Source organism: Heloderma suspectum, chromosome 2 (genome assembly GCF_057233095.1).
Source record: "Heloderma suspectum isolate Gila_16-S chromosome 2, 16-S_ref, whole genome shotgun sequence".
Taxonomy (NCBI): Eukaryota; Metazoa; Chordata; class Lepidosauria; order Squamata; family Helodermatidae; genus Heloderma; species Heloderma suspectum.
This window is the reverse complement of record NC_139459.1, coordinates 247,207,866-247,233,922: the sequence shown is the minus strand read 5'-3', so window position 1 is coordinate 247,233,922 and position 26,057 is coordinate 247,207,866. Positions and strand designations below refer to the sequence as shown.

At 45.1% G+C, this 26,057-nt stretch overlaps 3 protein-coding genes across 7 annotated transcripts in view; 1 reads left to right on the top strand and 2 right to left on the bottom strand.

The window, feature by feature from the left end:
- STK10 (serine/threonine kinase 10) overlaps positions 1 to 2,373 on the bottom strand; it is a 104,103-nt gene extending 101,730 nt beyond the window's left edge. The window contains exon 1 of the mRNA XM_084838680.1: positions 1,527 to 2,373. Coding sequence (XP_084694806.1) covers positions 1,527 to 1,682 — 156 coding nt within the window. The 5' untranslated portion in view covers positions 1,683 to 2,373. The remainder of the gene's footprint in view (positions 1 to 1,526) is intronic.
- Positions 2,374 to 2,391: 18 nt separating this feature from the next.
- On the top strand, positions 2,392 to 14,323 carry EFCAB9 (EF-hand calcium binding domain 9). Of its 5 annotated transcripts, none has more exons than XM_084838688.1 (5): positions 2,392 to 2,956; positions 5,891 to 6,176; positions 7,199 to 7,347; positions 10,570 to 10,746; positions 13,077 to 13,384. In XM_084838688.1, the coding sequence occupies exons 2-5, from the start codon at positions 6,041 to 6,043 to the stop codon at positions 13,215 to 13,217; spliced, it is 603 nt and encodes a 200-aa protein (XP_084694814.1). In that variant the 5' UTR covers positions 2,392 to 2,956; positions 5,891 to 6,040; the 3' UTR covers positions 13,218 to 13,384. The 5 variants fall into 5 exon arrangements, with proteins under 5 accessions (XP_084694814.1, XP_084694818.1, XP_084694817.1 ...); XM_084838689.1 differs by having other exon boundaries at positions 2,423 to 2,700; XM_084838690.1 differs by lacking the exon at positions 13,077 to 13,384 and adding an exon at positions 13,412 to 14,323 and having other exon boundaries at positions 2,772 to 2,956.
- A 4,098-nt stretch (positions 14,324 to 18,421) lies between these two features.
- UBTD2 (ubiquitin domain containing 2) overlaps positions 18,422 to 26,057 on the bottom strand; it is an 81,349-nt gene continuing 73,713 nt past the window's right edge. The window contains exon 3 of the mRNA XM_084838687.1: positions 18,422 to 25,987. Coding sequence (XP_084694813.1) covers positions 25,590 to 25,987 — 398 coding nt within the window. The 3' untranslated portion in view covers positions 18,422 to 25,589. The remainder of the gene's footprint in view (positions 25,988 to 26,057) is intronic.

The window sequence follows — 26,057 nt, the reverse complement described above, 5'->3', positions numbered from 1 at the left end:
CCCCAACTCCATCTCTGCTTGCTGTGGTAAGCATCATTTGCATTAGAAACATGGACAAATCCATAAACCGTACATATGTAGCAGAGGATTTTCTTTCATCCCTCACTGTCCAACGCCTCTCCCACATGGCTAGTAACCAAATGGAAGCAGGATCCCCCTTCAACTCCACCTTCTGGCCAGTATTCCAGGGTACATAAATCCAAATGCCAGCACTTGAAATGGATAGTTGCTATCAATGGCTACTAGTCTTCATGGCTACATGCTACCTCGGGGAGCAGATGCAGCACACCTATAGTTACCAGTTGCTGGGGAACAACAGCAGGAGAGGGCTTTTGCCCTCATGTCCTGTTTGTGGGCTTCCTGGGGGCATCTGGTTGGCTGTGGTGGGAAACAGGATGCTGGACCAGAAAGGTCTTCAGTCTGATGAAGACTGAAGCAGGGCTTTCCTTACGTTCTCTTTCAGCCTTCCAATGCTTTTCAGCCATATACTGTACACATATTGGTAAGTGTGACAATTCTCTACGCACTACAAGTGGGCAACTTGTGGCCCTTTGGATGTTTTGGCCCACAGCTCCCATCAGCCCTATCCAGCATAGCCAATGGTGAAAGAGGATGGGAGTTGTAGGCCAAAACATCTGGAAGGCCACAAGTTGCCCGCCTCCTGATTACATGGCTGTACCACATCCATAGGTAGCAAAGTTTGAGTTGGGCATACATACATACATCTGTATGCACAGTATATACTCAGAGGGTCCATCCACTTGCTAATAAATAAAAACGAGGCAACTGTGAAGTCAGGGGGATACCTGCACAGTCAGATGTGTAACCACGTCAAAAGTTGCCTCCCATGTCTGTGTTTGGGCCGCACCCCGCAGCTATAACTTTCACGTTTTTGAATGGGTGAATAGGCCCTCGCAGAGGAGCTAGAAGCAAGGAAGGGAGAGAAAGGCTCCTCCTCGAAGAAGAGCAGTCAGATCGGCTGGTTAGAATGAAGCACTGCTGGAATAGGTCGGACCTACTTCCTTCCCCCCAGGGTCCTTCTGTCCACCGCAAGGAAACCAAACCGGGAAGGATTTAGGGACATCTCCACCTTACTTCAGTGAATGGGACCGTCCTTTCTTGTTCGGGAGTGGGGTGGGGGGAAAGGTACTCCTGTTCTTACGGTCTGGAAGAAGGGTGCAGAACTAAGACGTACACAACATCTTTTATAAACCCATTCAGAAGTACCTGGTGCGGTTTGCTTCTGCTCCCCGTGGAACCAGGCGTCACCGACGGTAAAATCCGACAGAAGCCCTACTTAGTGTAGACCCATTGAAACGAATGGGACTTAAGTTAGCCATGACTAACTGAAGCCCCGTTATTTCTATGGGTCTACTCTGAGTAGGACTTATGTCGGATTTTACCCCGAGTCCCGTACTTTCTTCAGTTTGGCGGCGCCCCGTCAGGTTCGCGCACTAACCAGACCATGCGCGGACAAGGCGCGCCGTCCGGCCGGCCGGCCGCCAACTCCCGCTCCCCGCGCTCACCTTGTACACCTTGCCGAAGGCGCCGTCCCCCAGCTCCCCGACGATCTCCCACACTTCATTGGGGTCCAAGTCCCGGCGCACGTGCTCATACTCCTTGGATCGCCTCTTCTCAAAGGTAGAGAGGCGCAAGATGCGGCGGAAATTGGCGAAGGCCATGGCTCTGCCCCGGCTTCGAGTCTCCCACCATAAGCGCGTCCAGAGGGAGCGGGAGCAGCCGGGAAACGGGAGCGGCGCGTCCCCTGCAAGTGAAGGGGGGCCAAGAAGTCGCGGCGGTGGGCAGCCACCAAGGGGCTAGTCCGCTGGAGCCTGGCGGAAGGGGCCCAGCTAGCGGAGTGGGCGAAGGAGAGCTCTCGAAGCCAGTGCAGCGGGGGAAAGCCCCAGCCCCGCCTGGCAGATGCAGCTGCGGCGCGTCGGCCGGGAAAGCGACAGGGTCGGCTAGCGAGCTCGGGCTTCCACTGCCGCAGGCAAGACGCCCTGCCCGCCTACTTGCCGGGCTCTCAAGGCAGCTGGAAGCACAAGCACGGTCGGCGGCACTGCGAAGTGGCCACCCCGGGGCCGCGACATCGCCGGCAGGCGCGGGAGAGCGGAGTGGCCGCTCCGGCCGAGCACGTGGACCCAGCAGCAGCGCCGCCGCCTCACCTGCTGCATCGGACTTGGGCCGGCAGCTTCCCCTGCCCGCGCGGGCGGCCCCGCCCCGATCAGGCACTTTCTGGCCCCGCCCCGCAGCCGGGCGTGCTGCGGGATCCGCGGCACCCCCCGCCGCCCCATGCTCGCCTAAGCAGCCCGCCTCTCCACGACCCCTCCAGTCCCGCCGTCTCTTCTCCCCCAAGCACCCCTCGCAAGGGGCAAGGGAATGGCAGTTTCCGCTTCCTTTGGCCACTGAACTGTTTCGGATCGGGAAGAAGAGGGCTCGGTGCAGGAAGGGGGACCCCACCCCTCTCCCAGCGCGCGATCGGCTGCTTCAGCGCCCGAGAGCCCTCGCGGACGACGGAGCGCCAACCATTTTTCACTGAGGTGTACTCGTGGGCCAGCGAGCATTCGGACGAGACGGGGAGACTTAAGTTGGGCTGCAATCCCGTATGCGCTTATCCGGGCGTGAGCCCCATTGAACTCAGCGGGGCTTACTTCTGAGTAGACATGCATCAGGCTGCGCTGTTAATTACTCCTTTGGAAGGTGTTTTTTATCTTTAATTGTCAGAGGGAGCTGGGAAGGAGCGCCTGGTCCAGGTGGCTGGGAAATGCGACAAATCAGCCGAACTGTGCGAAGAGGAATGCGAAAATCCGTATTGGTGTGATATCTTTATCAGACCACAACTTAAAAATAGCAAAACAAAAGTGTGCGCAAGCTTTCGAGCTCTCCAGGTCTCTTCATCAGGGAAGATGTTACAAAAAGCAGGTTGGCGAGTAGTGGAGGCTGACGATGTACTCGGGTATGGTTGGAGTCTTAAGATGATAATGGCGGAGGAGGGGTTACAGACATTCAAATTGGTCTCTGCCTGATGATGTGATCGTTTCAGGTTTAATGCCCCAAGGACCACTGGGAAGAAGAAAGTCTCAGACAATTGTAAATCCTCGATTTTCTGTTCTCAATACAGACTGGCTACGCTAAATAACAGTGTAAATTCTAGCTGTACATTGATTAGCATAGCTGTAGGGCTTAGAATACACCCATACACCTACTACCTCCCCGCAGGGTTGAAGAACTGGGTTAATTTTATTATTATCATTTCACACTATCTGTGGCTTGGCAGCAGCAGCTTACACCAAACTAGCTCATAATAATTTAAAATACATGTAGAATAGCTTATCTTTACCTAGCTTTAAAGCAGGCAAAGTGTGCCCCATTTTAAGTCATTCAAGCTTACTTGGTAAAAGGATCAAACAAGGTGGGGGGGGGGGCACAACAGGCCACCAGGACCACTGATGCTTTGTACTAAGGGTTAAACACAGAAGCATCTAAGAGCCACCACCACTGTAGTCAACCATGGCTGTTACTGAACCTCTCTTCTAAGGCCTTGTGAAATCCGCCCTGCCTTCTGACCGTATTCCTGCAGCTTCCTAGGTCTCTGCACCAGTGCTGGCACAAGCTCTCTTGCTGCCTGAGGCGGGAGGGCGCACATGTGTGGTCACTCATCCCACGCCTCCCACTCACCCCAATTGTCCCCACCCCTCACCCCATGGTCATTGCCTGGGCTCTCTGAAGAGCTGCACTGGCCACTCTGACCAGCTCTTCAGAGAGCTAGTCATGGCCGGGTACAAATACCTGGCTCTGAGGGGTCCTGAGGCACTGGGGGGGGGGGTTTTCCAGGAGATTGCCTGTACTGCGCCCCCCAGTGCCTGGTTCTGAGGAAGGACCCCCTCTGAGCTAGGCATTTGCACTTGGCTGGCTCTCTGAAGAGCTGAGCTGGCTGACACAGTTTTACAGAGAGCCTGCCTTCCCGCCCTCTGGCTTGCTCTGAGATTCTCAGAGAAAGCCAGAGGGTGTGTGGCTGCTCTGGAGAGTCCCGTTGGCAGCTCTCCCACTACAGCATGTGCCACAGTGGGAGAGCAGGTTCGGTGGGGCTCTCCAGGGCTCTGCTCACCTGGCAGCACCACAGCGGGTGGTCCAGGTGGGTCGCAGCTCAGGAGAGTCCTGCTGGCCCCATGCTCCTGCTGCAGTGAATGCCCCAGCAGGAGAACAGCCAACAGGGCTCTCTGGAGCACCCAGCGGGGGGGGGGGGGTCCTGGTAGGTGGGAGGAGTGTGCAATTTGGAGGATTCACCTCATGAGAGGCTCAGCTCTGCTCTGTACTCTGCCTTCGCTGCCTCTTTTGATGTGATCGCTTGGTTTGCTCTGATAGCAGAGCAAGTCTTTGTTACTCTGGCATGTAGTTGTGTAGTGGTACATTTTGAAGTGCAGGCATTCATCATGACAGTCCCCATGGCCTGGCCCAAGGAGTGTCCAAAAATGAAGGCAGCAGTGCCGATCCCTATCAACAAACCAGTTCAAGCAGTTTTCACCTCTATCAGGAGCAGTCCTTTTGTAAAGCTAATGGGTCTTAATTACCCATCCAAGACCAAGCTGCCACAAAATACAAAGGCAGAGCTCACAACCTTATGTTGTTACTGGGAAAATTCATCCGCTGCCCCCCTGCCCCGCCAAGCTACTGGTAGGGTTGCAGCTAACCTCAAAGGGAACAGGGAAACCCAGATGGGTGGTGGTGGTGGCGGCAGATGATCCCTGCTAATCAAGACATCTTGGTGCTTCACCCTGTGAGGCCTGGCTCAACTGCTGGCATGTCAGTTTACAACCTGCACTGTGACCTCAAGACCTGATACAGGCCTGAAATAACACAGCTCTTTGGCTGCCATTGGCTTAGCAGCTCTGATGTCACAATGGGGCTTACGAACTAATAATCAGGCGGTTTATTGCGTAGAGGTAATACACAGAAACCTGTTTTGTATAGGGTAGGCAACGTGGTGCAGCGCCCTCCAGATGTTTTGCCCTACAATTCCCATACACCCCAGCCAGCATGGCCAATTGTCAGAGGTTATGGGAATTGTAGTCCAAAATGTGGGGGTGGGGAGGACCAGCAGGTTGTCTACTCCTTCCAGCGGCACCTTAACCAACCCTTCCTCGACCAGGTGTGCTCCAGATGTGTTGAGGATTCTGTGAGTTGTAGTCCAACACAGCTGGAGGGCACCAGGTTGGGGAAGGCTACCATATTCAGTGAAGCCTTTTGGCAGAAATAGAACTTCTGCTGCTTATTATAGGCAATAGGCCAATAGGGACATCTAGAGGAACTACGTGGAATTACAGCATTTATTTATGTTGCAAGTCATCAGCTTTGCCAATTAAAGCTTGGGGATAGGGGGATCACCTGCCATCCCTGATTATTCCCTATAAAAGGGCAGAGGTTGTAACGGTGAATGTAGAATCTGATTATTTTCTTCCATTTTCAAATTCTGACTCCTCTCCATTCTGCAATATGTGCTTTAATATGAAATTGCAGATTTAATAAATTTTGGCATCAGAAGAGTTACAGTGGAAACCTGAAAATAAACCCACTACCTCTGAAAAATTAAGCTTGGACACTTCATGGTTGTGAAGTGTGGAAACCACTTCAAGGTTTCACAGGAAACCTTGAAAACTGGACTGAATGTCTGAATAATGGAAGGGAATAAGAAAAGAAGGGAGGAAAACAGAGAATCCGTCACTATTTAGGAGAATTAAAGTGCATAGATCAATGCTTAGCCATGCTGATTTCAATATGATGTCATAACTAACCTCAGGTGGACAGCATCAGTAGTATACCAGGTAGGAATACTTACCTTTTGCCCATTTCTGTAGTGTATTAACTCCGCTCCTTGATTCCTTCATGGCAGAAAGCAACAGTTTTGAACACATTTGGTGAAAGTCCAGGAGGCCTTTGCATAACCTTGCTCTGATTCCAAGATGGGATTCTTTGGACTGTGATGTCATCACCTTGACTAACACCAAAGTTCCACAGAACCACAGTATTCATTAGCGGCAAGATGAAACTGAGGCCACAATGTTTCCTGCATTTTCTGTGCTTAGATAAAATGTACTGTTTATTATCGGTCAGAAATGCTCGAGCCCTGGCATACTACTTCAATCTACTCGATGTTCATAAAAAGAATTATTTGAATGGTAAGTGTAGTAGGAGCAGCTAACTCAGGCCACAAAGATGTGAACTTAAACCCCTGCATAACTTCCTGCAGCATTCACTCAGTTGCTGCTGGTCAGATCAGCGAGGCCGGGTTGTTTTTCAACCTCATGGATTGGAAGCAGGGGGATGGGATGAGAGTTGAAGACACCAAATTTGAAGAATGTCTTCGGACATGAAGCCCAGGGTTACCCCACAGTCGCCTTTAAAGCATCTAATACAGTTCTGCTACCATCACAACTAGTTGCACCCTGAACGCTGTAGCCCTGAATTTGTGTGCACATAATCCATCCTGGTCCAAATGTAGTAGGGATGTGTGTGTGTCTTGTGTATATTTCCCAAATCTTTCCTTACATCTCCTGACTTACATGTCTCTTAGGCCGCAATCCTATCTATGTTTAGACGGAAAGGCCTACAACTCCCAGCATGTCCAAGCCAAGATTGCACCCTTATTTGGATACTGCTGGACTACCTGAGAACTCATTAGGGCTACATCAGGCAAAGCAAAGGGCAGGCAGATCTCTTTCCAAGTAATGCAAACCAAACTTTTGTGTTTAAATTACTCCAGAAAGGGGAAGCAGATTTTCATGCAGTGGACACATTTATTTCCAGGAGAGAGAGAGAGAGAGAGAGTTTAAAGGGGTGGTTTGGTGCAACACAGCCATTTGGCCCTTCTACCCCCTCATAACTTATTTTATTCTACCTTGATGGAGAACACACTGTCATTGTTATAGTCACAGCATTATTCAGGTAGACATGTGTTTCAAAAAACAGAAGCAGCTTTCAGACAAAAGTTGGGAAAATACCTGTTTTAAGAGATTATTTTTGTTTCACTGACCTCTGCTAATAAGAACCATTTGGCTTGCCTGTTAATCAGTGTTTTTCTCTGTACTATACGGTAGGTTAGATTATATTTAGTACAACCCCGCCAGAATGGCCTTGCACAGTGAATCCTGTTAACTAGATATTTTGAATGGACCAAGCCTAACGCCACATTATTTTTCAGATCTGCAGTTTTATCACTTTCTTCACTATGTGACTGACCTGTCCAGTGCCCAGATCATGCTAGTATTTGACCTGCTGGACTGGGATGGCAAAGGGGAGGTTGGCTTCGATGAGTTCTACATGTTGGTGTGCATCATAATGTCTCATGAGGCAAGTTAACTTGGATCCCTGATGGGTGGGTTACTTGTGGTGGCAGAAAAATATCTTCCACAGTGGATTCCATCCAAAATCACACACGCAGACTTCCATGTGTGCAGTGGGACTTACCCTTGCTCTCCTCTTCCCTGGAACCTCCTGGCCCCCAGATCTGCTCTTGAGGGTCCCCTACTCCTCCAGAGCAAAGGGGCGGGTGGCATGGGGGGAGGGGGAATCCATCCCAACTGAAGTTGCTCTGATTAGCTGCTGCTGCTTGGGTTTTCTTTCTCTTTTTGCAGGGGTGGGGGACTTCTGTCCAGTTCTGAGGACTGCCAGACCCAGCCACCCTCCACAAAGCCTTCTCCATGTCCTTGCATGGGGAGGGGTCAGTTCCACGCATGTGTGGTATTTGCATGTGTGCAACAAAAATAAGGAAGCCAGCTCACTCATACACAGTGTCAGCACAGTATGCTGGCACCGAGGCAAAGACAGAGGTAATTGTTGGGAGGCGGGGCAACATCCGCCCCGCCCCGCCCCTACACTCTGCAGAGCACCGCCTCTGGTGATGTTCATTCCTCTGGCAGGGAGACAGAATTGAATGCAACCCTATCTGTCCTCTGAGTTGTATTTAAATGAACTGGTGGCCAGTTTGATTTGGAACACTAAATGGAATATGGAAGGATTTGCCTGCAGCTAGAGAGAATACAAATGCCCACCTTGCACTGAGGAGCAAAACCAACCAGCCTCAGTTCATCATAATGGGCTGATTCAGATGTAATGATCCCAGCTTAATAAACCATGGTTTATGAAGCTAGGAACAAGCATCAGGTTCGTGCTGCCCTCTGTTTCCCTCCACTCCCATGGCACACTCCCTCATGCACCAGCTTCAGCAAAGAGATCCTGTTTTGTTTAAACCAGAGTTTTTTGTTCCATCTGAAATAGAAAACTTTGGTTTAATATCAGTTTACTAATCAGGATCAGGTCCTGGCTTAAGATTCTTGTTAGTAAACTGACACTAAACCAGCTGTATCCAATGTTAGTCCTACTTAGAGTAGATCCATTGAAACGAATGGGGTTTAAGTTGGATACAACCCAGCCTCCCACACTAAAGCCAGCACAGAAATGGAGGACCAAGATCTCTGTCCCAAAACTGGGGTGCAAAGGGGAGGGAGGAGTACGCAAGCCTGATGCCCATTCCCAGCCTTATAAACCATGATTTATGAAGCTAGGAATGTTATGTCCAAACCTGTCTGTTAGGTTCGGGTACATCATTGGCTGCAGGATACCAGCATAATGAAAATGGAACCAGAAAGCCCTTCAATAGGTTGCCTCTGATTTTGTGTATGCATACATACAACTATTTTTACTAATACTTGTCTGCATTGCAAAGTGCTCTAATTTATTGGTAGCAAGAGATCAGTCCTCTTCAAAGCAAAAATGGGAGCGAAAATGAAAGTGTGTACAGATTATACAGGGTTTACCTTTTACATTTTTTCTCATCAGGAATCTGCTTCCCTGAAGGAGTCTTTACCTGGGGTCTTACAAGTTCACTCTAGGATTTAATTCTAAGTTCCTTCACTGCCTCTGGTTCCTGTATACTATTTCAGTGCCGAGATAGGAACCTACTTTGGAGAGATTGTGCAGGAGGGTATACTCGGAGCTCAAGGTCCATCACCTTGTACTCTCAGGGTGAAAGGTCTTCCCCAATCACACACTACACTTTCATGCCTATAATGTTGCAGGTCATCTAGCCAGCCTTCTTCCCACCCTGGTGCCCTCCAGATTATTTGGATTACAACTGCCAGCATTCCTGATTATTGGCCATGCTGCATGTGGCTGATGGGAGTTGAAGTCCCAAAACATCTGGAGGTCACCATGTTGGAGAAGGCTGGTCTGACTATACAGATGGGTTATTGAGCATACAGAATTGCACACGTTTAAAAGCATTTAAACCACAGAACTTTTCACTGGTAAACACAGAGGGAGAAAGGCATCAACACATACAGGAATTTAGGAAAGAAACCAGATGATAAAACAATGCTACTAACTTCTTGTCTGCTTTGGCTTTGCCTTGTTAGACATTTGCCAATCCAGCTTTACCTATTGGAAAGTTACTAAGCTAGAAAACCGGCACGTTTACATCTTATTATGAAACTTGACTGACAAATAGCATTTCATCCTGGCTGGAACCAAAGAACATAGGGTGCATTTAAGTGATCTCATGGGAGCTTGCATTCCAAGGCTTGGAAGGGCTGAGGAACTATGTCTGACACCATCGTGACCCTTTCCAAACCCTTTTGGGGTCATATCAATTTACCTTTTTCCTTTACTGTGTACTGCGTAGAAAAGGAACTATAACTAGCTTGTTACGATGGTTTCTCAGTATTTTAGACCACTGTGCAAAATCAAGCCAGCTAGAATAGCCTAGCATTCAGTTTAACTTGAGCCTAGAAGAAATGAGATTACTTCTGGTATTGACTTTTCCCTACACAGAGGCAGCTTGCTCATTCAAACTTAAGAGTTCTGAAAATGGACAAATGTCTGTCATTTATTTTCTCATTACATGGGGATGTTATGCTGATTTTTTTCATTCATCTGTTTGTTGCTCTCCCCCAACAATAAGTGTTTTCACAAAATAGTAGAAGTAGTGGAGTGTATGTGTGTGTGGGGGGCCAACACCCCCATCATAATCTGTAGTACTCTTAAAGCATTACCTGCTCCAATGTTTTGGGGCTCCCTGGACAATGCACCCTCAATTACACCTTTCATTAAACTAGGCTTCTCCAACCTGGTGCCTTCCAAATTTTTTGGATTTCAACTCCAATCAGCCCCAGCCAGCATGGCCAATGACCAGGAATGCTGGGAGGTGTAGTCCAACACATCTGGAGGGCACCAGTTTGGGGAAGGCTACCTTAGACAGACCAGGGCAAGTCTAGGTAGCACTTAGGCTCCAACAGGGCTAAGTCAGAGGAAGAGTTCTGTTTCTGAGATCTCGTTCTCATCAGTGAAGTTTACCCTTGTACAGCAATTTGATAAAATGGTCCCATTGCTCTTAATGGTAACTCAAATAAAACAGAATAGAGACCAGCATGTGTATAATGGGAGCATTAAATGTAGCACTTTCCCCCAAACATCAGGGTAACATGCATACCAATACTTAGTTGCTTTACCCTTGAAAACAAGACTGGATATTGGCAGAAAACCACATTCTGCTTTTACCTTTCTTTCTTGGACCAGAATCGCCTTGAAAAGCAGTTCATGTATCGTCATTCTCACCCTGTTTTTGAGTTGCTGGACATCGATGGAGGGCATACAGTTGGTCCAGCAGAGTTCCAAGCAACTCGCTTCCTCTTCAATATTAGGAAGAGCGAGCTGAGTCAGATATTCAAGGACTTTGACATCTCTGGTGACGAGGTAACAAAAGAAAAAGATTAACAAGTGCTTGGATCCCTGTGCCGACCTGCTTCCCATGCCATGTTTTCTCATCTTAATGGGTGGTCTTGCATGTCATGCTAAGTCACCCTGTGAAAACGCCATGATGGGTTGATTGTTCGTGGAACAACCCATGGTATGCCCGACACATAATCGGGCTTGCTGTGGCTTATTCTCCCCAGCTGGCTCCGGCACGTATCCCAGGGACTTTGTGGCAAAACCCACCTTGTCTCCCCCTCCCCGCTCCTATCACTACCCCTTTTTGTTCCTTTGCTTTTAATTTTTTTTTATTTTTCAGTGCCTCAAAAATGTACAATTCGGCTTGTAATTTGTTTTAAAAAAATTTTGTCAGTCTTTTGCAAGTGTGTACTTAGACTGTCTGATATGTATAGTCTTGCCTGGTCAATTTCCTTGTACGGTTCAGATGTCAAAGTGAATGGGGAAGTGGAGTAGGTAACATACAAGGACATTGACAAGATGAGGTTGCACATAAGCTAATTTGCACACAGTTGCAAAGGACTGGGGAGAAATACTAGCAAGATAAAGGAGGGGCCCAGTAGAGCAATTTAGAAGCACTGAAAATGGGGGTGGGGGTGGGTGGGGAAAAGCCAAAGGAGTAAATGCATCAAAAGGGTGGGGGGATAATCTCTCCCCCTTGGCAATGTGATCCTCTCACTTTTAAGTGATGAACTGACACTTCTCGGTGTCTTCCACCTTTTCAGCACTTCCCTGATTCTCCAGCTACTCCAGAAAGGGCAGATATTAACTCCCTCCCTTTTCATGGCCCCTTTTCGGAGCAGTTACTGCGGTTCCCTGTGCCCCATTTGCTCTGTCACATTCTAAGGTTTGGTTTTTTTTAACTGTCGGGAATACGTCTCTGGTTTTCATTAGCCTGAAGCACCCCTGTTAAAGATTGGGATTGTTTTTCCTCACAGGAAAAACAGCGGTATGCACTCCTTTTCTTGCTTCTGTCCTGCTCGTCCACATTGGGAAGGCACACCATCTTTTCTAACCCCATTCAGAAGTATCCAGTGTGATTTGTTTATGTTCATCAACTTGGCAGCATCCCATGAAACTGCAAGTTCCTCTGTCCACACAGCAACCAGACCACACACATGCAAGGCATGCTGGCCTTGAACTCCTTACCCATCTAAGCTTCAGGGTTAATTACAGCAGGTGTTGTAGAAACATGCCAAAGAAAGTCCACTTGTCCATTTGATAAAACATCTCATAATGTCTGTGAAAATTCAAGCCAGAATAAACACATTAGCTTATCAGACACTCCGCCACTTTTTATCTTTTTGTCATATGATTTTATGGCTGTCCACCCTCCCCACCCCCAATATACCAGAGTAGTCCCACCCATTAGGTTTAGGAGAGGACTATGGCCAGGGATTGCTTCAATACATTTACAAACAGAAAGGGGATGGATGAGGAGATAATAATGTGGAGAGGAAAAGTAGTGGGGAAAATGCTAGAGCAGCTCAGCAGAGCTTAGAAGAACTTTGTAGTAGGAAAAGAAAACTATATCCTTCTAAGAGTTCATCAACGCTCTCTGCCAATGTTTGGAGATCACTACATAAAACATAAGACACTCATTTAAAAACCTACCCCCCACAAATACCACAATTGTTCCAGGGTCGGAAGGGCACAATTCTCTTCTGAAAGTAATCTGATCATTACCTCTGTTGATGATAGATGATGATGGAATACTGATGCACCTCAGTCCCCTGGTGCCAGGAAGCATTTAGGTAGAAGTTATGGCCAGTGGCCAACATATTCTCTATAAAGATATAGGGAAAGCCTGCCTCTTTAATGACAAGGGACGGTATCTAACACACCCCAAGCACCAGCAAGGCCCACTGCTTGCTCAATGGGGATTTAGCACTTTGGATAGCAACCAGAAATGAGCAGAAATGCTAGTTTCTGGCAAGGGGCAGGCCAGCGGAGCTCGCATAATGGAAGTCTGCCAACCTGTCCTGATTCGGAAATGAGTGTTACTGCTCATTTCAGGGCTTGTTTTGTGTAGCGTTAAATCCCGGTTGTGCAAGTAGTGGGTCCCACTTGCACTACGGAATCAGCAAGAGTGCAACGGTCTTGTTGGATACCACTTAAGGTGTTTATTACTTATATTCTGGCAACTCTGATCTGGAGTTCTGAAGTTTAGTTCCAAAAGCAGTAACGGTAGTAGGAAGACTGAAACGGGGGTGGTGTTTGAAGGGTACAAGCCAGGCTCCTTCCATAGATATTACTTTATAAACCAGCCATCACTATTTTACTAAAATACTATTGTATTTCCCTTCCATTATTAGCAACTAAACTACAAGGAGTTCAAGATGTTTACGATTTTCTGCATTGATAGACAACAGAGGAAGGCAAAAGGGAAACTGAGGAAACAGATGGCTAAGGCTGCAGCTGAAGAAGAGGAAAATACTGATTTCTCCAAGCTTTAAGTACATATGGAAGAAAAGTGTAGTGTGTCCCCTGCAGCCAGAAAATAAAACACAAAAAGAAAGCACATAATAAAAAGGATGCTGATAACCCCTCCTGCAACCTGTTCAAAGTGATCACAAGAGACCAATGAGTAATAATAAAATGTGTGCTACGCTATAGAAATATTATTTTTTGTTTTATCCTTCTTTTTCAGACAATTATTATCTCCCAAAATGGCTCACATCAATAAAAGAAGAGGGAGAGGCCCTGTCATCAGACTTGCAAACTAAACCATCAAGACACACCAGGGAAGGGGAGCGGAGGGGATGGAAGCAGAGGGAGATCAGCTTTTCAAGGCCAGAACAAGGTGGTGACCTCTAAGTGGGCGTCTGGATGCACTTCCGGCCAGGCTGATCCTCCCTCACTGCTGTTCTTGCCTGAATGAGGCTCTTGTTCCTTTGGCCGATGGATGGGGCCAGAGCGTTCTTTCCTCTTCCTCCTCAGGCCCAGGGGGCAACTGGCTGTTTCTGGCAGGGACGGGGAAGCAAGCGCCCTGCAACTGCTCCTTCCCTGGCCGATGGATGGGCCAGGTTGGTCTCCCCCTTGGCTTGATGCTGTTCCTGGGAAGCAGGGGGTGTGGCCTCCCAGTGGCCCGAGGTCCCCTGGCTGAGGACAGACGCCTGAGTGTACTTCCCTGCTGCTGCCCAGTCCCAGGGCAACTGTCGGATCCAAGTGTGCTAGAATATTTTTTTTAAGGGCAGTTTGTTTCTCAAAGTGTAAAAGAAGATCTATGATAAATGTTCTAGCCTTTCTGTTTGAAAAGGGCAAAAGAGTAGCCTGGACTCTTCACTACTCGGTTTACCTGTACGTACCATATACCAAACTTGAGCACACTCCAGGAGAGAGAGGACAGGAAGGCCTGGCGTGCTATGGTCCATGGGGTCATGAAGAGTCGGACGTGACTTAACGACTGAACAACAACACCACCATATAACCATTGACCCAAAGTGTCACTGAATCTCCTGTACATTCTTGGAATTTTACCTCTTACCTCTGTAACATGATCCATGTTGCATTGTTACATGTCCTTATCTACACGTGTATATAAACATACACACGTATACTTACATGACACGTGTTGACGTCTTTAACCAAAAACCATTGTGTGCCATGGCAAGAATCAGGGCACCCAGATGGGAAAAGAGCACAGAGACAATCAGACAGACAGAGATATTCAGATATGCAGTTGATTACAAAAATAAGCAGAATACTTGCATGAACAGTGTTCAGATGGAACCCCAGATTATTTGGTTAAAGGTATAGAGGAGATAGGAGACAGGAAAAGGTCTGGGTGAGATGAAGCAGCGTGCAGGGCATATAAAGGGATGGAGGAGGGCAAGTGATGCCAAAAAAGAGGAGGGTTATAGGAGCCTAATCAGGTAGGGAAAAGAGATCAAAATGGCTGGAGGGAGTACAGGCAGTCACTTCAGGTTTAGACAGGAATGAGAGCAAACAGAATTAGAATTGAGGTTGAAACACCGATGTTAACTAGAAAAATGGGTGAACGTACCTCAAAGTAATCTGTTATTCCCTCAGAAAGTAACAAATTCATCTGTGTAATCTTGGTGTGAGTTCTCCATTTCAGAACTCATTCTGTGCAATATCAAACTGCATCTTGGGAGCTGTAGTTCGGAATTGCGGCATGTACCCCCTTCCTGATTGCTTGTTTCCATGTGGCTTTTCTACAAAACCAATTTTTGTGAACCACCCAGAGGGCTTTGGCTATTGGGCGGTATAGAAATGCAATCAATCAATCAATACGTTTACTCACCATTGCCGATCAGTATACGGAGGGGAGACATATGGATCGGTATATACAACCTACATAGTTGTTTCTTCAAACATGATTGGTTTGGCCAAAGAGTTCAAATGCCAACGTTTCCCTAAAAGGCTGAACAGACATCACATTTCCTCATGAAAGAAAAGGGTTAAACCAACCAATTCAGCGCATGTGCAGGAATCCTGTAGTTTAGATGCAGACTGTGCATGCTCTGAAGCTTGCAATCTGTTCCAGAATTAATAACGAATTTGTAAGACAGCAATCCAAGCTCTCTACAAAGGCGAGCATTATGAACACACGAGTTTCAACCAACGATCCAATTAATTACAAAATTCGGTGGCATCACTAATATTCCCCTATCCCAAAGCTGAGGTGGGTAGAAGGAGGCTCTTCCTCAGGGGTCTGCTGTGACCCAGGGGTTCATCTTTTGGACTGTAGCACTAGGGTCACATGGCTATTCCTCATGAGTTATTGGTGGGTGAAATCAGCCTGGCTTACACGTAAGTAGGTGCAGCATGGTATCTACAAACATGTAGGAAAAAGGCTTAGAAGGCTCGTTGTAGGTTCCTTTGGGCCCCATATAGCATGGAACTTAAACTCAAAGGGTTGTGCTGAAAAAGTACAAAAACAGAGTGCAGTGGCAAAACAAGTGACACTCTCTTCCTGCGCAGGTGTAAGAGCACTCTCCTAGAAACAGGTGCACCGACAAACTTGCAGGGCAGATTCTCTGCTAACTATAAAAAAACTCTTTTCAAGACCTTGAGTTTGGGAGGGCTTTTTTCCTAATACAAAAGAAAGGTAGACAATATGGCTGAGATTTGATTTTTCTGCCATAGGTGTTTAGTGCAAAAAGATGCAGGGAGGAGAGGGTACAGTGCATATTTCGGGTGTGTTTCCTAACCTTAATGGGAGCTAATGGATGGCTGAGTGTACTTGATATGGTTTTCCAGGGCTTCCTGAATAGTGCTTTTCCTCATTAGGGCTCTAGATAAACCAATCAATAGATATGCTCTGATGCTCTTGATTGCTTTAGGAGCTGAGTAGAGAATAGGACACTTACACGCGCTAGAGACCCCATGCCTCTGGAGTGAAGGAGCCACTCCTGCCATGCCGTCAGAGGAAAGCTAGCGTACACTGCAATCTCCTTTGCTCTGTGTGTTCATGCCTCAGCTTACCTTACCCTTTCAGGCAAAATGGAAATTTTCAAAGGCAAGGCTTCAGAGAAATACTTAAAATGACAGCAAGGCGCATCCTTTTGGTAACAACATGTGTAGCTCTGCCATGGCTCCTCTGGCTACTATCAGTTTACCTACGCTGATGTGCTAGAGAGAGGTTTCCCAGCCATGGCTTAAGGCAGCTTAGTGCTTATGGAGGCCTCAAAATTTGAATTTTGAGCAATGCACATGAAATAAAACCACTTCATCTATGCCAGCAGCCCACAGGCTCCTGTATTATTGTTTTTGTTTTGTTTACCCTGCCTTTTTAATAAAAAGTACAGAAGATGATTTCCATTATACAAGAGAGAGAAAATGCAACCTAAAAACAAGCAAGCACAACCAATAGCCATCAAAACAGTTTAAAACAGCAAGACTATACAATAAAATCAAGGTTAAAAGCAGGCAATGAGGGGGTCAGGAATACCTCTCTCTCTCAGGAGGATATTCCACATCCTGGGCACCATAGCTATTTCCTGGGTACCCACTCATCTTATCTGACAGTGGGGCCCAAAGAAGAGCCCCCAAAGTGAAATGAAGGTCCCAAGCAGGCTCATATGCTGGTCGGGACGGGGCGGGGCGGGGATGCAGTTCTTGAGATATGCTGGTGTTAGCAGGCTACTTGGAAGTAGGACAGGCCCTGACCCTCCCTGATACTCGTAGCAATGGGTATGGTGCCTTTAAGAAAGTTTGGCTGGAGCCGAGACAGGAGACTTTGACTCCTTTTGAGAACTCCTGGAGAACAGGTGAGGCACCAGAAGACTGGGGATGGGCAAATGTTGTCCTCATCTACAAGAAGGGGGAAAAGGTAGATACAGGAAACCACAGACAAGTTCTCAAGCAGATGATTAAGCAGTCAGTCTGTGAGCAGCTAGAAAATAATGCATTGATTTCTAGGAGTCAACATGGGTTTGTCAGGAATAAGTCATGACAGTCCAACCTTATCGGTTTTGAGTTTTTATGAGTTACTAGTTTGGTAGATCATGGGAATGCTGTGGCCATAGTATATCTTAATTTCAGCAAAGAATTTGACAAGGTTTCCCATAATATCCTTGTTGTCATGTTGGTAAAATGTGGGTTGAACAATACTACAATTAGGTGGATCCACAGCTGGCTGAGCAACCATACTCAATGAGTGCTAATTAATGTCTTGGCATCCTCCTGGAGGGAGGTCTTGAATGGAGTGCCACAGAGTTCTGTCCTAGGCCCTGTGCCGTTCAACATTTTTATAAATGTCCTGGGTGAAAGTTTAGAGGGGTTACGTATCAAACTTGCAGATAACACAAAGCCAGAAGGGATAGCCAACATGACTGAAGACATGATCAAGATTCAAACCAATCTAGACAGGCTGGATTGGGTCAGCCTGACCGAGGGAGAGGTATCTTTTAAACCTTATCCTATTTTCAGGAGGTCCTTCTATACATCACAGCCTTCTGCCGTACTCCCAATTTTCTACGGTGTGTGTGCTAGTTTGATCTATTTTGGGAGCTGGATTTGGTTAGAGCCCAAGGCAATGTGTGCAGCCTTTCCTGGTCAACTAGTGGAGAGGATTGCAGCTGGGATCCCAGTTACTTCCTCCTGTTTCTTCTTCATGCCCCACCTCACTTGTCCAAATCCTCCAGAAGATTTGGTCAAGTTGAGGGTGGTAACTTAGAGGCAGGAGAAAACTGCACAAATGACAGCCCCTGGCGTCATGCCCTCAAGGAGAGTCTATAGCCACCATTCATTGGTGTCCGTAAGGATTTTTCCAGGGAAGGCACTGTAAGGTGTTCTTAGGGCTGCTACACACATAACAAATATAAAACACTGACTGCAGATTTGGGCTATAGTTACAGCCCCACTGACAGAGATGGGTTTTCCTGGGTACTTTTTGATGCCATTTTGATTCCTCTCTCCTCTGGGGTAAGAGACAGCTGGCCATAGGAAATATTGAGAAATACAGGTCTTTAGCGTAGGTGTAATACAGTGTCCCCTGGACCCCTCCTCCTCCCAAAAGAGGCAACAGCAGGAGTTCATGGCTGAATCCAGGTCATTACCCAAAATGGTAAATCAAAATACCCAAACATTTGGGCATCATAGGAACATCCCTTCATTTCATAGGAAGACAACTTTTAGGGGGCATTTTGCTGTTTAGCTTCAGGTTAAGAGAAAAAGAACAGAGCTTGTATTTCAAGGCAAGGCATTTCCAGTACCAAATTTATTTTTAAAAGCAGAAAAATAACCAGAAGTGTTTTGTTTTTCCTTCCTGTTTAATACATGGAATTCTCTATACAGCACATTTCTGACTTTTAGGAAATCATGATGCTTCACTTATAAACCCTCACTTCATTTAAGTGTTCAAAAAGAACTGACTTGTGCTTTATTATAGATTTTTAAATGTCTGCACATACTACTGCAATGTCAGCATAACAGAGGTACAGCATAAATATACAGTGCACCTTGAGAAGGTTAACCAAATGTTCACTGAATTTCCAGACAGGATAAAGATTTGTCCTTTGGCTGAAGGAGCCTGTAAAAAAAGTTTCACACAACCCGTGTGTACAGGTAGAAGGTTCTTTAATTTCATAAAAGTTACAGGGAAAAAGTGTCACATCATGGTAATACCCATCATTTGACTTCCCGTTTTAGCTACTGAAACTGTGTTTCTCTGTATCAGTACCAAATTACCAGCCACCTACGTAACATGAATGCTTCTTTGATACATGGCACACAACAAACACTGTACAAAAAAAGTTTTACCAGAAAAGAGAAGATATTTTATTCAAGAAATACAAATTGATGGTACCAGCCATCTTTGGAAGCCACTACCATGAGGCAAATAGGACATTGAACCCAAGTCCTTTGCTCATCACATTAGAGAAGAGTGTCATTACACACCTCCAGCTGCCTAGTGCACAATTGTAGACATTGCTCAAAAGGCTGTCTCCAGTTTCTAGACATTCCCAGGACATGGAGAAGAGAGGCACCAGTAAGGCCCTTAATAGAAGGCCATTTCATTATTTCAGTTAAAGCCCCAGCAAATTGTGTTTTCAAGAAAACGAAACAATAACCCTTTAAGTTGTCTCCCATCTTTGGCTGGATTCAATTGCCAGGAAAAGGGGAATTAAATAGTCAGATGCATTCTTAGTATCCCCAATGAAATGATCATGCTTGCATTTTCTATTTGACAACATGGTTTGATCCACAGATCATCTGCACAAGATCCAGAAATATCTAATACATAGCCTCATCCATTTCTTCATGGATTGCCAGTGCCATATGGGGTCAGATCAGTGGGGTTCAAACCTCATAATGCAATGAACTGTTTTTAACAAAAACCAAACCACTAACCCACCTTCATACTATTAGTACTAATAAGCTTGCTGACATGCATCACAATATACTCCTCTCTCAAAGGGGGAGTTACAACCCTGGGGTTAGTTATCCTGGGCTCCCTATAAATGGAACCAGAGTCTACATAGCAAATAAAAGGAAGAGGAAAAAAAAAAAGGCCAAATTAAATTAAGAATACTTGGACATATAATTATTTTTAAATCAGCCAAATTAGTACTAGCCAAAATAAGTTGCAAGTGTTGTAGTTTTATATTCCCTTGCTTTGGAATAAAATGATGTTGGAAAGGCAGTTTATGTCTGTCTAAATTCAGTTCAATTTCTCCCATACATCATATTTCTTTGCACCATTTACATACTGTTAGGTACAGATTGTTGTTTTATTTAACATTTGGGGAAAAGGTTGCAAGTAAAGAACACCAAAGTTGGATTATTATTGCCAGATAGCTGAAGAAACCGCACCCCCCCATATAGTTTTAAGCAAATGCTGCCTAGGCAGACACAATCATGTAAAGAAAACCAGGGAAGTGCTCTTTGTTAGAGAACCAGATAATTTCAGACATCTGATATGCTTAACTGTAACAAACAAATTTAAAATAAGATGGAGACAAATTAAGAGATAATATGTCAATGCTTTCAATGCTAAAATGATTTCTTAAAACAGCACAGAACTGCATTAGCCTGGCAGATACATTTTTGTTATTATATTTTCTCCCTAAGGGGTAATGCACTTAATATGCAGGGCCACTTCCTCATCTTGTCAGTGACATTTATCATCTTGTTCTATCAAATATTGTGCCACAGCTGAATATATTGCTCTGTCATATCAGTAAGAATCCTGATGATTTTTGTAAAATGGATTGTGAAACTATTGTATTAAGAAAAGTGATACTATCTTTCCTATCAAGATACTCTTAAAGCCCGGTTTATAACACTGCAGTTTCACAACACAGAATTTCCCTAAAACATCCCTTTAGAGATCAAGGGAATTATAAACTCAGATTTTAACATGAACATTTTCTTAATTTCATAGACAGTTTTTTAATAGAATGGTGAAATTATGTGATGCTTATACCAATACAGTGGATTAAAATTCCAAATGTTTTGGAATTTCAGAATTCCAAAATGTGTTTCTTTTTCAGAATAGGATAAAACACAGTGAGCATTATTTGACTCCTGTTCATTCATTCACTTTCTTTTTTCTTTTTACACAGTGCAGTACAAACAGTGCTACTGTCCTTTTGCCTTTCAAGCTATTCCAGGACAAGCAGATTACAGACATTCCATTACTTCTGGGTCATGTACTAGTGACACCTTTTCAATAACAAGTGTGAAAACCAAAGCTCTCTGCTAAACAGACCTGCTGCCACCATATGTTTGCAGATATAATTCACTAGCAAAGGAAGAATGTTAATCAGAAGTGACACAGACATTCACTGTAGCTGTAATAAAAGCTGTCCTGTTACTGTTTGCTTGTTTGCTCTTGATAGCTCAGAGTCAAGTGTTCTATCTTTATAATGCACACCTCCTAACATACACTCAACTGGGGCAGGGAGAGGAGAGAGGGGGAGGCTCAGCTTCTAGACCAGGAGAGGGTGGGCTGGCAATGGGTCAGACTCCAGTCTCCATACTGATAAACGTTAAATGCACTTAACAGTGCTTGTTCAGATTGATCTTCTGTTAAAGTAATGAAGGAAATTGCTTGGGGTTGGAGATTAACAACAAGGAAAACCCACCACTGGCTTGCTCATTCTAACTCCTGGGTGAAGGTCGTGATGCACGTCCTCAGTGACAAGACATATTCATAACCTACCATCACGTTCTCCCTTAAAATGATTTTTTTCAAGAGGAGTAAAGAGGAGGAGGAAACAAGAAACTTAACAGACTCCCAGTTTGCTCTGAGATGCATGCACTTTCCATTCAAAATAAAAAAAAAACTATTCATACCTGAGGAGATATTTTTGTTTAAAGAGCCAGAGCTCCAGAGGTGACAAAATGATCACCTTGCTTATGAAAGGACAACAATCCTTGAGTGCCTACCATCAGTGCAAGAAGGAGGTATATCAGCTTATCATGTACATACATTTACACACAAGTTCAAAATTGGTCCTTCATTACTGTTAGCTGAATCTTTTCTGCCAGTATAGGCATAATTGATTTTTCCTTCCAAGCTATTCCATTCTAATTGCAAGAGTGGGAGTAGGGCTCCCTTTTTTCAGGGCAGCAGTATCTGGCAATTTGCATATTATCACCTTTAGAAGTGCGAGCTAAATGCACATTTTTATTCCTTCACACACACTGATTTATAAATATTTGTCAGAGAAGAGGAGATGATCATTGCATTAAAGAATGAGCCCAATTCTGTCACGAAGAGCTTTTCACCGCATTCATAAAAGCCATCTAGGGGGCGGGGTAGGAAAGAGAGGAGCTATTCAAATATCCTCTTGTAAATGTTCTTTAAGAACAGTCTAATTCCTCCAGAGTGTTTTACAGCTGCTTACTTTCCAATTTCTTTGCCAAATATTTAAAATACTTGTTGAAACTCAGTCAAGCGTGGCCAGCGCCACAGGTTGGTATCCTCAGGCAGCAGCTGACAGCCCATCTCTGGGCAACAGAGATGACTGGACAAATCTCCATCCTCCACACAGAGGAAGAGGACAGGTGGAAGTGGCTGTTCCTTGCTTACCTGGCCACTTGTTATGGATGAGTGAATGGCAGCAATGGCAGGGGGCAACTGCTGCCACTCACTTACCAGCCCTGTTCTTCCTGGTGGGTGGGTGACTGCCAATGACAGCAAGGACCAGCCACTGCCTGTCCCCACTCAGGCAACAGTGCTATGAGGAGTGGCTCAATGGAGGGCATCTTGCTGAGCCCCCCCACCCCCTGAGCTGTCTTTGTCATCAAGCAACATAGTTTTAAAACATTCTAAATTATCTTAGAGAACACATTCTAAACAGCTTGATTAATTCTTAGCAGCTGTAATTATTCTTGTCCCTTTCTGTAACAGTCTTAGAAAAAGAAAAAAAGCACCAGATACTTTTATTTTGCAAGACATGCTTCTGCTGATTTGTAGTGGCTGTGGCTTGCACAAAATACATTGCATGTTTCTTATTCAGAAAGACAAAGGAACTGTAGCAGGTACTGACTAAATGGATGAACATCTAGGAGACTTCCCAAATAAGATTGCTGCACAAAACTTTGAAAGCTCTCTAATACTCCTTTCACCTCCAAGGTATGTGGGCTGGCTTTGGAAAATTTTGAAACACATTTAGTTTCTGACTTAAATAAGCCATTTTTTTTTTAGTCAATATGCACCCTTAGTGACAAATGCAGGATCTGTATAATTTTGAACTTCATTAATGAAGTGTTTGCTCCTAATATTAGTGCAAGTGAACATGGTTACAAGGGAAAGTGGGAGACTTAGTCAATACCTAGAAAACAGACGTTCTTTTGCTATATGTTGCTGTCAGGGCATTTTAATTACTATCTGGCCTGAAACTACACAAAAAGGTCAGTCAGTAGTAGACAGTGCCCAGAAGCGTGCTGTGGTTCTGATACAGAATAATATACTTGTGTCCATATATGACAAGTGGTTCCAAATGTGAACTCTGGTCCCCGCCTCCCAATATATATATAAATAAAATCAGGGGTAAAGCCCATTGTTTCCCCTTTAAACCCCCTTTTAATTTAGCTGACACTGAAAACCTATAAACCTAATCTTTGTTTCATCATTCCAGTTCTTAGTTGTCATAGCAAGATAATCCATGTAAGGCTAGGTTAGTTATAGGACGCTAAGGGTGCAATCTTATTAGATCTGCCCTGGGTACTTGTAATCTTCGTTTTTGTGTGTCACTCAGAGGCTTTGGAGAGGGGGAGGGATGGAGGCTGGGGAGAGGTCATATCCCTGCTTCCCCAGTCACCTCCCCATCTATGGGAATGCCCCCTTTCCCTCCTTACAAGCTCACATTTGCGAGCTTGTACAGGCAGGTGAAGTGGTTCTCTCCACACTGGCTGCGAGGGGGTGGGGAGCCAGGAATCTGAAAAATCCTATCGCCCTCTCAGGTGCTGTCTAGGGGCCATAGGATTGCTCCCTCCAGTATTATATCTTTTCTCATTGCAAAGAGAAGATGTCCACCCTAGACTCTACTCTCAGTGGACCAGAATGGTTTACGTCAGATAAACTTGAAAAGAAGACAGCCACATGCAAATAGACCAGTAGATTTGGTGCTTGGCCAGAAGAATGTTAGTGAAAGCTGTCTGAAAAATTAATAATAGTGATGCTAACAGGAACAGGGCCACATCAAAAACAATGGGGAGAAGCAATGGTAATTAAAAGTTCAGAGACTCTAAAAAAAGAGAGATAGATGCACTTCTTTTAAAAGGGTGCACATTGCTTTGACAGATTTGATCAGTGTCAATCATCCAAATTTAAACTGGTTATTGTTCTATGGAGGACCACTAGCAATTTTGCCCAGAGCACTCTTAAAAGGATACACCTGCTCCTCTAAAGAATAGCTTGCTTTCACATTCTGAAGGGAAAATGCTGTATGATATTGCTAAGGTCACGCTGAGGCTCCACATAAATGACATGTCAGATGCATGAAAGTGAACACGTGTAACTAAGGCCATGGCAGGTAAAATAAAGACTGCCTAAAAAATGCTACCCTGCTTCAAAGTTTCTGGGATGTGCATTGCTTTTCACAAGCCAACTGAATCCACACCTTTATCAAAACGTCTAGGGATTTGGGGAAAGGAACACAAATATACATGGAATGCAGAGTTCCCCAAAATGTACTGAAAGCTCTAATGGTGAAATGGAAAGATCAAGTGATTAGACAGACTACAATATCTTCATCTGCCAGAGAGTATATTTTCAATCCTTCCTCCCATCTCTCTCTCTAATTGCATGTGTTTATGTGTGCATGTGGACTAGTTAATTGGCAAGTAAATATAAAAGTCAGTGGGAAGAAATAACAAGATGCTGTGAAGTAAGTTGCACACCTTTTACCTAAAGAAGTATATGACCCCGAGAGCTTCCTGAGCTTTTCTCCTAAAATTTGTTCATAGCTACTGCTATGGTTAAAGAGGTTTTAAAGCCACTATTTTGGGTTCAATCATTAGATAGGCTACCATACTAAGTGATAGAGATCCTGTACCTTTTTTTTCTCTCAGCCTAATGTTCCTTCAATAATTCAGTTTTTGACTAGACATAGCAGTGGCCCATTTTTTGGTGCCAGGAAATAATGGGACAAGTTTTCTTGTAGCCAGGAGCTTTACAGTACACAAGCAATTCTACACAATGCATGGATTTACTAAATTATTGCCTGTTTTGCCCAGAAGGCAGAATTTACCACACGCTGAAGCCAGCAATGACAAATCACACTCTGTTGCTAACTTGGAATGTACCATAACCTGTTTCCAAAACCTGAATTTGAGATCAATCATACTATTATCAGAGTGCACCTCCGAGCCTATCCCAGACCCTTCACCATCCCCCTTTAAGTAGCAGCCTTACTGAGCCAGTAAGCAAAACCATAACAGAAACAATCCCTCCAAATATCACAGCGCACTAGATTTACCAGTCCAGCTGCACTGACTGGCTGAACTGTAAGTGATGCTGATTTCATGAAATACTTCAATTTGGTTTAATCCTTTAAAAAAGTGCTTTTGCTGTTCATGGATCAATACTTCACTTACAGTTCAAAATACTGCTTTATCTTTATCTTCCTTAAACTGCAGGCCCAGTCTCTCTCTCTCGTACATTTTTCCCGTTGACTTTGTTAGGAGTTTTTTACTGTGGTGTTAAGAAATACTAAATTGAGCGAAGTCTTCAGGGGTAGTTTAGGAGTGTGTGTGTGTGTGTGTTTTCCCTTAAAGCTCCATCACAGATGGAATTTTTGCTGGTCATTACTTGGAACCAATCCATTAACAGGGGAGTATGAAAATAGTGAAAAACTTCCCACATGACAGAAGAGCAGGAAAAAGAAAGAAGAGGCATACAGGCAAAGTCAGTTCTCCACCGGGGTGGGGCTTGTTAAGGGCTGGCTCACAATGACTTGCACCACATAGTCCCTTGGTATTTTCAGCTCCTCCAGTTTCATTTTGTCTGCCAGTGGCCTGCCTGAAAAAAACCACCGCTGACTGCTGGGCTCCACACCCTCTACTGTGTGCAGTCTTCTCTTCATGTGATATACAGTGTCCATACTACGGACCACAAGTTTGAGGTCTTTGCCTGTTGAGAGGCGTAAACGAAGCTGGCATTCATGACCGGAGTTAGGTGGTGGATCAGGAATGTCCAGAGTCTCTAGGTCACCCTTCTCTTCTATCATGTTGATAGGTGGGGCAAGGCAGTAGACAGGAAGCTGGTATCTGTTTCCCAGTTCATCATAGCACTCTGTAAGAGCACCTTCAGAAGAGAGGGAAAAGAAACTGGGGTAAGTGAAATAAGCATTACACTCCTCGAAGGGTTTGATCTT

What these genes read in the sequence shown, in the direction of transcription:
- EFCAB9 (XM_084838688.1), top strand. Translation starts at nt 6,041, where the DNA reads ATGAAACTGAGGCCACAATGTTTCCTGCATTTTCTGTGCTTAGATAAA. An exon ending in TAAAAAGAATTATTTGAATG is followed by an intron (nt 6,177 to 7,198) that starts GTAAGTGTAGTA and finishes ATTATTTTTCAG; the next exon opens with ATCTGCAGTTTTATCACTTT. An exon ending in TTGACATCTCTGGTGACGAG is followed by an intron (nt 10,747 to 13,076) that starts GTAACAAAAGAA and finishes TTCCATTATTAG; the next exon opens with CAACTAAACTACAAGGAGTT.